Source organism: Rissa tridactyla, chromosome 2, assembly GCF_028500815.1.
Source record: "Rissa tridactyla isolate bRisTri1 chromosome 2, bRisTri1.patW.cur.20221130, whole genome shotgun sequence".
NCBI lineage: Eukaryota > Metazoa > Chordata > Aves > Charadriiformes > Laridae > Rissa > Rissa tridactyla.
Window position 1 is genome coordinate 19827603 of NC_071467.1, and position 14312 is coordinate 19841914.

Below are 14312 nucleotides of genomic sequence, written 5' to 3' on the forward strand. Positions count from 1 at the left end.
GTCCAGATAGGAATGTATCTTGAAGGAGTGCATGTGGCCCATGCTTGCTTTTCATCCAGTGTGCACTACACAAGCCATGCTTGTGTCTTAGGTACATTTCTTCCTGCTGTAATATCCCCCAAGCTAGCTAAGTCAAGGGAATCTACCTTAGGTCTGAGTTTTTAATATGTAGCCCCTGATTCTGTATTTTGTCAGGCTTAGTGAAACAAGCGCTTGGTGTTTTAGTCTGCCATAAGGTATCGAGACTTCTTCACAAAATGGGAGAAATTAATAGCTTCTCACCAAGTTTCAGAGCCAGTGTTGTGCGTATTGGGTAACTGACTGTAAACAGTAGTCCAAACACTTTTTTTTTTTTTTTTTTTAAATTCTGCTAACATTCATGTTCTTATTAGTTAGAAGTTTTGATGTTTTCCCTTTTCTCTTCAGATGACACCGGCTGTCCTAGTAGCCAGTCAGTATCTCCAGTTAAGACACCTTCTGATGCTGGAAACAGTCCAATCAGTTTTTGCACTGGTAGCGATGGAGACTTCTCCAGGAAGAAATTCAGTCCAGGGCCAATGAGTGAAGGGACCCCGCAGCTGGCTCGATATAAGAAGGAGACAAAGACAAGCCTTGTAAAGCCCGGTGAGTATAGTATAGTTCCTTTCATTTCTTTAATTACACTTTCTAATTGACTAGAACATCTACAGGCGTGTACATACATTGTTCTATGCTGCCCATGACACCACTAATGCTGATAGAAAATAAAAAAAAAAATAGTTGGGCTCTTTCTACAGAGCCACCTGCAAGATTTGAAAATACTATTGGTATTAGCTTTTTCATGATAATATAATTAATTGATATGTTCACTTTCTTTTATGAAGCTCGATAGTCATGTTAAATAACAACTGAAATTGATTTTATCCTGTTTCATGGTAATTGCACACATATTTCACAGGCCAAAGATAAATGACACTTACTATTAAAGCAAAGAATTATAGTTGTCTGATGTTAGATTTATCGTTGGATCCTGCCTAAAGTTTATGCTGCTAGGCTGTGATATCTCTGGGGATAAAACACGTCAAACCAAGGCAAGATAACGGGCAGCCTTGTGGGAGTTGGGCAGATGTAGATCCATACTGCGCTGGCTGAATCCAGAGCATGTCTCCCCTTGCCTCCAGCTAATGGCCCACCTCAGACCACCACCTACATCAGCACCTCCTTGTCGCACATCCAAGGCTAAATGTCCCGGTGCGTCATTGGCTGCTGTAATTTTAATGAGTAGATATGAAATGTTTTTGTGATGCATGTACAGGCAGCTCTTAATTACAAATGGTCAGGATATTTGTGCTGTTATTTCATTAATCGTGGAGGCAGAGAGGATTTTGACCCTGTACAGAGCCAGCTGCAGAACTGACATCGTTTATGAGCTCAGGTACCTCCCGGCTATGCTGTTTCCAGAGTCATTTTACCTCTGGAAGCAATTTAGATAGTTTCATGAGGAGCCAGCTCAGATTTACTAGCACCCTGTTTAATCCAGAAACAGTAGAGAATCTGTTACAAAAACCCTTCACTGGCTTGGTCATTGAAAGGGCTGATTAAATCTGACTTGCCACTATCCCTGCAAGTTCTTCAGCTCATTTCATAGTGTTACTTGAATGCTCCCAGCCTCCCATTGCCCTGCATAATGGATGATAGATAATATTTTTTTCAAGGTTTGTTTTCTGTTCCATTAAAATCAAGGAATCTAACGCAGGCAGAATGCAGTGGATATGGTATATGACAGTCAAATCTGCAGCCATTGCTGCCACAACCATTTTGTATGTGAATATGGATGTAGCTTAGCAAAGTGTGGATAAAGAATTGGAAATTTATTTTTCTACTGAAGAGTCCTATTCACATGGAGAAGAGTTATGCACTTGTTTCAATAAATTACTTAATTGTTTTGGATTATTACACTTAAATTCACCTGTAATATTAAGTTATTAGCCTTTTGTAGTAATAGTCAGAAGTCATCTTCATTTTAGTTGATGGTATTGTTTCAAGTCTTTGAATTGACTTAGTTTAGGTATTCTTGTAGGTGGGCCATTCTGTAGATGTCGGTACCTCTGCATTGATTGATCTCTAAGGCTGGAAAACTTGTCTCTGGAGTTCAAGCATATCGCTCCCAAGAGCCACCAAAACTCTCAGAGAAAGAACCAGGTCTGATTTACAGAGTACTTTTAAGCTCCTCCTGCCAAACATCTCACACCTTTTTAGTGGAAAGTTGTCAAAAACCACATCGTAGTCAGTGTGAGAGCTGACACAGGTGAGGGACGTTCCTGAAATTGAGAACACGCCAGGGGACAGCTGGAATTCATTTTCCTCACTGTTGGCCACAGGGGTTAATGCAATTCTCTCCCATTGCTATCTCTTGGCTTCAGGTGGATCCAGTCCCTTCCCCATGACCTACTTGCACGTGAATTTCTGGTGACTCAGTCGGGAAGATCTAGGCCTTGTGCAAAGAGGAGGTATCGTCATGTAGCAAAACACACAGGGAATAACAGGGGAGCAGCAGAAGGGAAGTGGGACGTGGGAGGAGGATAACAGCAATGTGTCCTTGTCGTATGTAACCTAGTTCTGCATGCATCTGGATACCTCAAACTACAGTGCAAAAGGGGTTGTGCATAATATCTTCCTCTCTACCAAAAGCCCTTACTGATTTATGGAGATAATCTCTACTTCATATTTATCTGAAACGTCTTGTGATAATGACCACATAGCAGGAGCCAGACAGGAGAGACACAAATCCAGCCTACCCCTATCTTTTACAGACTCTGTCCTGTGCTACATTTTTGTAGGCAAGTACATCAATCAGTGTGCACCTTCAAAATGCCTGTCATTTTGCTGAAAATTTATGTTTCCAGGATTGTTTTCTTGGAACATGCTGAATCTCAGAAGTAACACTCACACAAATATTTAGATAATTCAGGAAATGTCAGAGTGGGATAGCACTGAGAATGAACCCTGGGATGTTTTCAGGCTGTTGCCAAGCTCCAATGCTTTTCTGCTACTCTAGCAACATCACTTCATCTTTCTTTTCTGTACTTCAAAGTATGAAATACAACATACGTTTTTTTTCTTTAACAGCCTAAGGCATTGTTATATGGATCTAAATTATCTTCACCTCTTTAAGTATTAACAAACTAGATTTGCGTATCATTCATAATTTATGTTATTTACATAGCGAACCATATTTAATCCTGAAATGCATTATCACTGCATCTTACTAACCCTCTAAAAGATTTATAATCATGAGAACATTATTCATTTGGGATAGTTGGTAATCTTTTTGTTGTACATTAAATCCAAATCACCGTGGTGTTATAGGTGAATTGGGTTTAAAATCTGTGCCTGCTTTCCCAGGAAAGGACGGAGAGGACAGGAACATGAAGGAAGATATATAGCATCCACTCTAGGAGAAACTTACAAGCCTTTTAATTTCAGGATTTTAGGAGTTCATCCTTCTTTTGGATGTCATTCAATTATGCAATATTAAAAGCATTAGAAAATGTGTTGCGGAAAATGCCCTCGCAAAAAGGCACAAAAAGCTTAATTAACACTAGACTTAGTTTTGTATCAAGATGCTGTGCTGAATCCTACAGTTTCTGTAATTGAATAAACAGGAGCATAAACACTTCCACATATTGACAATCTTGGTATACTCCTGCAAAGATCCATCCCGAATTCCTGCAGCTCACGTCCACATCTTGTTGAGAATAGTGGCAAGTGTTTCGCTTTCGTTGACTGTCTTTCTCATCTTGTTTTTTGACTTCCATTAGAATGCTTAGTGCAAAGATTCAACATCTGGATCTGCAAGCTGCAAAGTATTGATAAATTTCCAAATACATGTGGATAAAGAAGGGGGTCTTGGGCAAGAGTTGTGTCGATAACTTTTAAAGGGCTTGCACGTTTAAAGTAACACAGAGATGTGCTTCTATTTAAATGTCTGTAAGCATCATAATTTTAGAAGGGCACCTGATCAGCTGACGATGTTCAGCGTTTCTGGCAAAAGTTCTGGTCTTACTTTCTTGTTTTTGTTGCTGTGGGCACACTTGGGACAGTTCACTGAATGAGCCGAGGTTACTGTTGGAGCTGCCTCTTAGAGCCCGTGGAATTGCTGAAGTTTCACATGAAATTATTAAGACTTAAGATAAGACATTAAGACTGTCCCAGACTCATCCCTTCTGCACCTTCAGGAGCCTGCAGAGTAGAGGTCTAAGGTGTCCCTTCACGCACCACTGCGTGAAAGGAGGCCATGGTGAGCCACAGTTAGGGTTGGCTCCCAAACCTTGTAAAGACTGGCTGGCTGTCATTCCCAGCTTGGTTCAGTAATAACCATTCCAGGTAGCAGCAGACTACGCAAAAAAGCTATTATTTTTCACTGCTGATAAAACATCTGGCCATCTGTTACTGACTCTGGCTAAAATAGTAACATTTTGGATTATGCGGCAGTTGGGACTGCAATGGATTGTATTTGAAGAAGGGCAGTCACTGAGAACTCCAGCATTAAAACTTCGGTCTGTTCAAATTAGTGGGCAAATCTCAGAGGCTTTCACCACACAGAGCACCTACATTTGTTGGACAGTAGGAAATAAGCAGAAATTAAGGAACGTGACATTCCACATGAACACAAGAAAACACTTTTTTTTTTTAACTGTGACAGTGGTCAGACAGTGGCTAGGTTGCCTAGAGAAGTTGTGTGTGGAGGCTCCATCCATGGAGATACTCAAAACTCAACTGGATGCAGTCCTGGGCAGGCTGCTTCAGCTAGGCTTGCTTGAGCAGGGAGTTGGACTAGGTGGTCTCAAGAGATCCCTTCCACCCCCAGAGATTCTGTGGTTCTGTGTTCTCCGGACTGTTTTCCCTTTAAATAGTGCATCACTCAGATCTGTATTTAAGTAGTTGCAAGGCACAATTTGTGCTTTACCTGCCCTATCTTTCATGTCTGTGGGCTGCCATTTCACTTATAATGAGTTCATAGAAATGAAAGAATAAAAAAAGAAACTTTTAACAATCGCTATTCAATTAAAAATGTCATTTAACTTTGAGCCATAGTAAGCATTGTTGTACTCAGCGTGTGTTGCCAGTATGATCTTCTCTACTTCTTGATGGTGAATTTGTCAAGTCACGAGTGAATGAGCCTTGGGTTAGGATGTCCCAGTCTGAACACATTAAACTTTGCAGGCTTTATGACTATTAGGAGTTTTAGTAGAGACAGGTGGAGCAGACTGTATTGGACTTAAATTGGTTGTGAGATGGTGTAGGTGCAGGTGCTTTTTCAATCGGCGTTGGAGCTGATGGTAGTTAACAAAAAGGAGGCAAGGAAATGACGCTCGTCATTTGGGGATATTACAGTTAGAGCTAAATAAACCAAACAGATTAGATAGTAAATGCAGGTGTTGGCTGCAAATTATGTCTTGCTGTTAAAAATGTCTAGCTCTTAAAACGTAGCACTCTCTTCCTGCTGATTTTTTTGTGTTGGTGTTTGAGGATTAGATTGCAGGATACTAAATGTCCAGAAATTCATTTCTGGGGGCAGCTTGTGCAAGCAAAGAGTAGTGGCTAGTTAATCCAGTAGTGTAAAATTAGCAGATAAGTTTATTATCCATATTGCTACTCTACTTCCATATGTCTCAGTATGCGAAAGGCAGTCACTTTCGTTGATTTAAAAACAAAACGTAAAAGCTCTGATTTAGGTTGTTTTACTGACATCTGGCTGTAAGATTTTACAGCTTTTTTGTCAGCTCGCTCCCTCTCTTCAGCATGACAGTGTGGGAATAAGTGTCTGACTGATACATATGTCTGTATGTCCTTCACTTAAAAAACAGATGAGTTTGTGTGTAGTTCTGCGAGAGGATTGTATTAGAGGTAATCCTGGAAGTGTACTTCAGTCTCAAGAACTTCGCCTTTCTGATTGCAGAAGGATGCAACGATAGGACTTTGTTTTCTCTTGGGAAGACTGATAAAATATTAGAAAGACATGTTTTACTGGTGCATGTATCCAAGAACATTGTATCTTGTATTTGCATGGCTTTTGTTCATTCTCCGTACCAAATATCTGCAAGCAGTGGGGAAAATAATAGAACTGTTGTCCCCGTTGTTCAGGAACAGCAGTACAGAATACGAAAAACAAGTTACAGAATGTGCTAACTTGAGTAGGTCCTGTGGCGTGCAAAGGGGTTCATTGTTCTTTATTACTACTTGGTACTTCTACCTCTTACGTTGAAATACTTTCAAAAATGCTGCTGGTGTACTATGTATTCTAAGGCAAAGTCACATTGTTTGGTTTAAAAAAAAACCAACAAACCAACCAAAAAAAACCAACAGAAGACCTGTAGTTGGAGGTAGCAATCTACTTTGACTGATCCCTAAAATAAATTGGTGTGCTTCATTTTACAAGTAGGATCACACAAAGGTGAGAGCGCTGAGAAGACTGGTGACCTCAGTGTAATCTGTCTTTCTGCTGCGACTTATTCAGCAGTACTTTATGACCCACATTCCAAGATGGCACCTTTTCTGGGGGAGGGATAATTAAGAACAAGGGTATGTCAAAGAACATTTAACCCGGTTACAAATGCAAGATTTAATCACCATGCACCCATCCTGCAATCAGCCATAACTTTACTTGTGCTGTGAAGATGGGAAGATCTGTGCCTCCATTCCTGAGAATATTCAGATAGTTAAGCATGTGGCTGGTGTCATGTCTGTAGGAATACTGAAATTAGGAGATGAGCTACACCTGATTCAGTGTATTTTAAATAATCGGTCATAGAACAAAAAGATTGGTCTGAGGATGGACCGAGTGAAGTAAGTTGATAACAAATGATGGAGCATCTTGCCTATGGCTCTAAGTTCTCCATATATTTCTTTTGTACCTCCTTAAACTTTTTGAATTAATAATAAGCATCTCTTGATGTGCCTGTGTTTATTGATAAGCATAAATCCTCGGGGTGCAGGGGAGCTTGCAAGTGAAAAGAGGTAGAACAAAAGCCCAGGTTCCTTGAGTAGCTTAAACCTTATGAGGATGGGCTTTAGCTTGAGCATTAGATTTTTAAGCAGCTCGATACTTGGCAAAGAGCAGATACACAGTGGTCAATTGCATGTGTTTGTGGAAGGCTTTCCATCTGCTTTTTAAAACATCACCTTGGCAGTAGAAAGGGAGGAAGCACTTGAGGATGTGTCATCTTTCCCAGATGTAAGCACATGGTTCAAATGCCTCACTTCTGTCCCGCAGATCACATAACTATCCTGATGTTCAGATCCAATGGTATGCAACATTTATTTCCTGTACAGTTTTAATCTTACTTTTCTCTCTTTCTTATTTGTGGACTTGATAATTTTTTGGGGGACAATAAAGTTTCTGAGATCTTTTCTAACGCAGAGTTTAACAAATACAGTTGTGGCAGTTTTCGACCCTGTTCCTTTTTCTCATTTGCCTTTTATTTTGGGCCTACACAAAATAGCTACTGCTGATTTTTTTTAAATGTGTTTCCGGATAATAATTCTGTATGCACTGAGCCCTCCTGCATATTTTCCTGATGGGATCCGCTTTAATTTCACGTCTGTTGCTATGGAGCTGTGTAGATTTGCTTACTTGACCTGCCAGCACAGGGAGTTATTAAAGACTCGGTCGCCATGGGTACCAGAGGACCGGGGTGTGCTTCGCGGGGAAATGAACATACACATCTCGCCCTCCAGGAGTGAGGATGCCATGTCTGGGTTCAAGCCCATGCTACCCTCAAAGCTTGCATGTTGCAGTTGAGCATGGCGGGGCGTCACCCTGTGAAGGTTTGGTGTGTTGTAGCAGTCGGTGCTGTGAGGTCTGGAAGGCGACCAGCACTGGGAGGTCTGGTGGTGGGGTGGCAGCCGCTGTTGAAGGGTCCACAGCCCAGCCCTTCCCCCCCCCCCCCCCCGGCCCCACATGCTTCAGAATGTTTGGGTCTCTATGACAGTTTTTACAGAATCATAGAATGGTTGGGGTTGGAACAGACCTTAAAGATCATCTACTTCCAAACCCCCTGCAATGGGCAGGGACACCACCCACTAGACCAGGTTGCCCAAAGCCCCATCCAGCCTGGACTTGAACACTTCCAGGGATGGGGCATCCACAAACTCTCTGGGCAACCTGTTCCAGTGCCTCACCACCCTCACAGTAAAGAATTTCTTCATGATACCTTATCTGAATTTGCCCTCTTTCAGTTTAAAACTGTTAGCCCTCATCCTATCACTATGCTCCCTGATAAATGTCCCTCCCCCATCTTTCCTGTAGGCCCCCTTGAAGTACTGGAAGGCTGCTATAAGGTCTTCCTGGAGACCACCCCATTTTGGAGAGGTACCTCTCAGTTGGGTCAACAGAAGACCCAGCACAGCCAGTAGATCCTGTTGGAGCTCCTCTCTCTGGCATATATCCCTTGGTATTTGTGATCCAGAAGAGGTTGAAATTTGAATCTACAAGTCTCCTTAGACAACCTTCAGGAGCTGTGGGCTGCGACTAGGGACTGGCTGTCTTCCTCTGGTCCAATGACTGGTCCCATTGCTCATAGGAGGTCAAACAGCTTTAACGGGTGAATCTGACATTTCCATTCTCCTGGGGTTTACAGGACTTGTTTTGGATGTGAGGGAGATGTGAACTCTTGTTTTTGAGCCAAACTGGGTAGAGACGGCCTGTAATTTTTCTGACTTGAATTCCATATCTGTAATGTTGTTGTAATTGTCTCTGCCTTCACAAGCACACTGAAGTCCTACTTTGTTTTAACAGAGATACAGTGAATAAAATCAGTGAATCTAATGTGCAGTCTTTCTGAACAAATATATAAGCATTTACTTTAGGATAAGATAAACAGTACCTTAAACTCACTGGTTATACCGACTAACTCTCTGTTGACTGAAAATGGGACCAAGGTTGGCTCAGACATGGGTGTCTACATGAGAGACATCCACGTTTAGTCAAATGAATCCCACCCCCATCTCCTGTGGTCCTTATCAGGTCTCTGCAACTCTGCTGTTAGCTCCTACTGAAGCCAAGTCCCACGTCTGCCTCTTCTATTTCTCTTTTTAAAAAACAAAACAAAAAAAACCACAAACAAACAGAAAGTCAGTCTTAAACATTCACTTGCAGAAGAAAGTTTGTGTTTGAAGATCACACGTGGATCTTCAAATAGGTCTAATTAGGTGCCTTTTCCTCTTCTGTTCATCCCTTATAAGCTCAGGCATGCTCTGTTTGTCCTGTTTCTAAGGACCATGCCCAAGGTGCCTAGCATTGCACGAGGAGATTCTGTATCATAGAAGTGAAAAAAATGCCCTGTAACTTCCGAGAGACAATATTGGAATATAATCCAAATATAAGTATTTTGAGCCAAAGTTGCTTACAAAGTTAAGTAAAAATTATTAGCGCGGTGCTATTTTTTTTTTAGTTTGGATTTATATATATTTTAGATTTAAACTTTGAATTTAAACAAATTTGCTTGGATTGATGTAGAAAACAAGTTCAAATAGCCAAGTATTGCTTTCAAATGAGAACAAGCAAAGTAGCAGCTACAAAGAGTGTTTTGGCTTTAAAGTGTTTCGTATTTTGAACCCAAATCTACAAGTTCCTGATAAAGTGGCCTAGAAAAACAATCTTTTAATTCTGTGTCACAAATTTTATAGTCTGCCCTCTTCAGAAAAATTATTCCCGGTGTTGCTTAGTAGAGACGTAGGCAATTAGTGGTTGGGCTGTGGCCTCTCAAGACATACGTATATCTCTTTTTGTTCAGAAGACTCCCGGGCTGCAGCAAGCGCCCAGGTGTCACAGTGAAAATGGAGGATCCAAAAAAGAAGCCAGCAAGTTGCAAAGGAGGAACTGGCAAGTAAAAGGTGAAAGTCTGAGTCCCACCTGACCAAAGATAGTGACCTGCCCGGCTGTGAGCTGGTGGCACATGCTCCCTGCAATTCAGGGTCTGGGGCACAAATCTTCTGCAGTTAGGAGCTTATCTCCTTCCTCACAATGAAAAATCAATAAATAAAAGGAGGTCCCCGTTATTTAGTTCAGTAAAGGGAAAAGAAAATTACATTTAGATGTGTTTGCGCCTCTTTTGGAGGATGGACGGGCACAAAGGAGCAAAGAGCCCTCGTAGCGGGCTGCTGGGCCGGCTGAGGGGATGCGGGCAGCCGCTCCCAGGGCGGCTGCTCCACTTTGGATAATTTAGTAACCGTTTTACTGTGGGTTTGAAGCCGAGTTCCCAGCAGGCACACCATAACTCCTTTCTCTCTCTGGCCTGTTAATTGTCCCGCTCCAGATGTACAGAAAGTGGGACAGCCACCGTTACAGGGAGGCTGTGGCCGCCGGATCAGGATGGCCGCAGTCTCCAGCTGGGCCTTGCGCTGGGTCCCTGGGGGCCACGGTTTGGACCGCACACCGCAGTGCGTCAGGCACACCGATATGGGAGTTCTGCAGGGGCTGCCTGGGCTGAAGGACAGGGTGAACATGTGCCGGCCAGTTCATCTTTTAGCTCCAAATGCCTTCTGCTAGAGATGCAGGCCTCCTGGGGATTGCAGGGACGTGCTCCTGCATCTGGAAAAGCTGGCAGAGTGCCTGGTGTAAGAAGGGCACTGGGGTTTAGAGGGCACAGTTGAGGCAGGTTTGGAAGATGGCAATAGCTGTAATCTTTACTGGAAAAAAAAAATAAATTATATATTCAAGAAGGTTTTTTTTCTCTCCTCTGCTAATCCGGAGTGGAATATGAGCCAAAAAAGAGAAACTGATGCCATACACACTGCACACTCTTAACTGTTTGTTTTAAAACACATGTGAGGTCAAGCTAGAACATGTTTTGTGATTTGTGTGTTTACTGCAGTGAATTTTCTGCTCCTCCTGGCTGTTTTCTGTGGTTTTCAGCCCACTTCACCTCCAGAGAAAGAAGTACCGTGCATACGAAAGAGGCCATTGTGAATCTTCCCTTAGGAGAATTTTTTTTTTTGTGCTCTACTTTCAAATTACATTCTGTATTATTTATGCCAACATTTAAAATAGCTTTCTGATTCCCTGCTTAAAGTATTCTGAACCTACTCCAGCTACGTTTTACTATGCACGACTCCCACCAACCATCAGTTTTTATTTGAAGTCATTTTTCATGAAATAACACACATCGCAGCCAGAATCCTGTGTTACTGTTCCATGGTTTCCTTTACTGTTTTCCAGCTGTATTCCTCCTCCCCATGATAAACAGTGTTGCCAGTATTTATTTTTATCTTAGAATATACAAATTGCGTTCCCTTAATCTCCCTTCATAAACAGTGGCCTGTGATCCTGTTATCATTATTGTTGACCTTTTTTGGAATTCCTCCAGGTTATTAATGCCTTTTTAATGAGAATCCTGGGATTTAAACTGTTTTCTGAGCAATGTTTACTCAAGAATTGATAGATTATTTCCTTTTGTATTTTCCTTTACATCCCGTATTTCTTTTTTGTCTGACATCTTATTAGGTTCAAAGTGGAGCTACACAAATAACTGATGTGGGGGTTTGCTGCCAAATCAAAACATTGAAGAAAACCTTTGTTTCAGACTGAAGAAAGACAATATTCAATCTAAAATATTTGGACTGTTTGGGGAGATTTTTTTAATGTTTTTACCCCCTTTTTAAGAGAAGAAAGAAATTTGGCAGTTTCCAAAATTCAAGCGTAATTTCAAACAGAAAGTAGAAAATTCTGGTTTTCCATTTTCTGTCCATGTTTCATTTAAATAGTTTCAGTGTTCTCTGAATTTTGTTTTTTGGTGACCAAATTACCTCCTGAAAGTCTTTGTTTCCCTCAGAGTGATTACTTTAAATAATTTTGAGCAGTATTGAGTGGATATGTCTACTGTATTCCTTGTGCTTATGTATCTATTTATACATAGACACGGAAAGCTAAGGGACTGTATTTTAATCATGCAAATCTCATTTATGTGTTTTCACTGTGGTATAAAGACATCGGGTAAGTTGGTGGTTACTGGGCTCAAAAGAGGAAGCTCAACCATAGACAGCTAAGCAGGTCTTTGCAGATAGCGGTGGCATTTTGAACATTTGGTCTGTTTAAGCAGTGGTATTTTACTTGCTTTTATGTACCTAGATTTGTAAATCCTGGTGAAGCTGTGTTTTAGATGCCTCCACTCTTGGTTTTCACTTGAAGTTATGATTCTCAGCTCAGGAGGAGCCTAGCAGAAGGGAGGAATAATACGTTCAGTTTCTGTTCCAATAAATAAACTAAAAATAAATAAATAAATAAACCCAGCAGCCAGAAGAGCAACTAGGTAGAGGTTGCCCAACTTTGCCCAAAGCTCTAGATTGTAGAGCTTAGTTTTCTCAGGTGTGTTGGGCGCAGGGGTTGGGTAGGGTCTCCTGATGGAGGTGGCAGCTGTGGGAAACTCAGGCCTGTTTGGATTCCCCTGTGTAGCAGAGGGTAATGAAGACAGGCAGGCATCCTAAAGTGGGTGGATTTACAGAGGAGCTGGAGAGGGGTGCGATGAGCTGAGCGGAGGGGTACCCATCTCCTCATCCGGTTCTTGCTGCTGGATGCGGTGCGTGTTCCTGGTGCTGTGGCGGGGAGATGATGTGCAGCCTCATCCTGTTCAAAGCTAAGTCTGGCCCTGAAAATAAGTCCCAGGTGGATCCTTTCTTTCCCCATCAAAGCAAACAGCGGAAGAGAGCTTTCCTTGGGCTGATTTTGTGTGGACCCTGGTGTGTTTGATGTAGCATGAAACACCCACCCCGGTGTGTAGACAGGAGCCGGGCATCAGACTGTTCAGCGCTTTTAAAGCTGACCTGCATCTAGGCATGCCGAGAAACAAGAGTTTCACGCAGCTGAGAAGCTTTGCTGATGGGAGACCGTTGTAGGCATTACCGAGTGAGGTGACAGGTAGGGAAAGCACCACTTCCAGAAATCCCCCCTGGGAGCTGGGGACCTGGCATCCTTTCATAAATCCAGTCTCCAGCCACTGCAAAGGTGGACATCGCTTCCCCAAGGAGCTTGAAATATATTGCCTTTAATGTGACATAACAAAATAGTAAACTTACCCTATAATAGCGTATCTTATATAAACCGTTACATAAAACGTATTTAAAGGAAATGAAAATTCTGCTGGGTTTGTTTCATATTTTAGTAGTATTACAAGCCTTGTCTTGCTTCCATGCTGAGGAACTTCATTACAGGTCTCTGTTCCTCCCTTCTCAAATTCTGTAAGTAATAGGAAGCTGTTGGCTTTCGAAATCCGGGCGGGCTGTGACTCTTTGCTGGAGTTGGCAGAATGCAGTGTGACCACAAACCCACAAGGATTAATAAGCTGAAAAAGCACAGGCTTCTTGTCTGTCATTTGTGCTTCTTAACGATACGGGTGCTATTGGGGGGGGGGGGGAAGCAGGAAATGACAGCAGTCATAACTTGAAATGCATTGCCCTCAGACCTACCTTGCCTTTGTTACTGTAAAATTTATAGTTTAGGCAACCAATCAATATACTGGGTAAGGTTTTACTGTTCGTTTCAATAGATGACATTCGAACTCTATTATTTTTTTGTAATCATTTCAACGTGTGCATTACAGTAAATATTGATTAGCTTATGACAAATTTTCCGTTTCATCCTGGGGCTGCAGGGCTGTTTAGTTATTTACCTCCCAGATACGTTTCTCATTGCAGTATTTTTCTCTTCCCTGTTGAAAACATGCCAGGCTGATTTAAAATGTTTTATGCATGTTATAATGAAAACCATATGTCTTATATTAAGGGTGACTGTGCAAAAGCTTTCAGCTGAATCAGGCTTAGCCTGCGATTTCATGCATTTGCGTATATGCAGTGAGCGCGTGCCTGCGCAGTTAATTGCTGTGCACCGGCCAGCCCCTCTCCTCCTCACGCATGGGAACCAGATTTAGGAGATGTGTTGAAGGGGCCTCTGAAAGCCCTTTGTTAAACTTCTGCCACCAACGTGACGGGAGGGCTGGGATGTTTTCCCAGCCTGTGATGGAGTTCGCTCCCTTTCTGTGTACTGCTAAGTCATCCCTGCCAAAGATGACATTTTCCAGCTCCTAAAAATACTTCAGACCAGCCTATCCATTTCCTTTCAAGCAGACCAAATAGTACCTCCAGGTATATGAAAAATCTTCTGAGGTGACACTACGTTCTTCCTTATGAAAGATACTTGTGTCCGTAGGTGGATTTCCATATATATTTTATAAAACTGTCTAATTCAAGTTGAATATTGTGTTATACGACTCTCAGTGTATTTTTTGAACCTCCAGTCTCAACGTTTCTATAGAGGTTGGTGTAGCAAAGTAGCATCC

General features: G+C 42.0%; 1 protein-coding gene across 3 annotated transcripts in view; it reads left to right on the forward strand.

Moving 5' to 3' along the window:
* SYBU (syntabulin) overlaps positions 1 to 14312 on the forward strand; it is a 41938-nt gene that overhangs the window by 13371 nt on the left and 14255 nt on the right. For all 3 annotated transcript variants that reach the window (XM_054193159.1, XM_054193156.1, XM_054193157.1), the window contains one exon: positions 427 to 624. In XM_054193159.1, coding sequence (XP_054049134.1) covers positions 427 to 624 — 198 coding nt within the window. The remainder of the gene's footprint in view (positions 1 to 426; positions 625 to 14312) is intronic.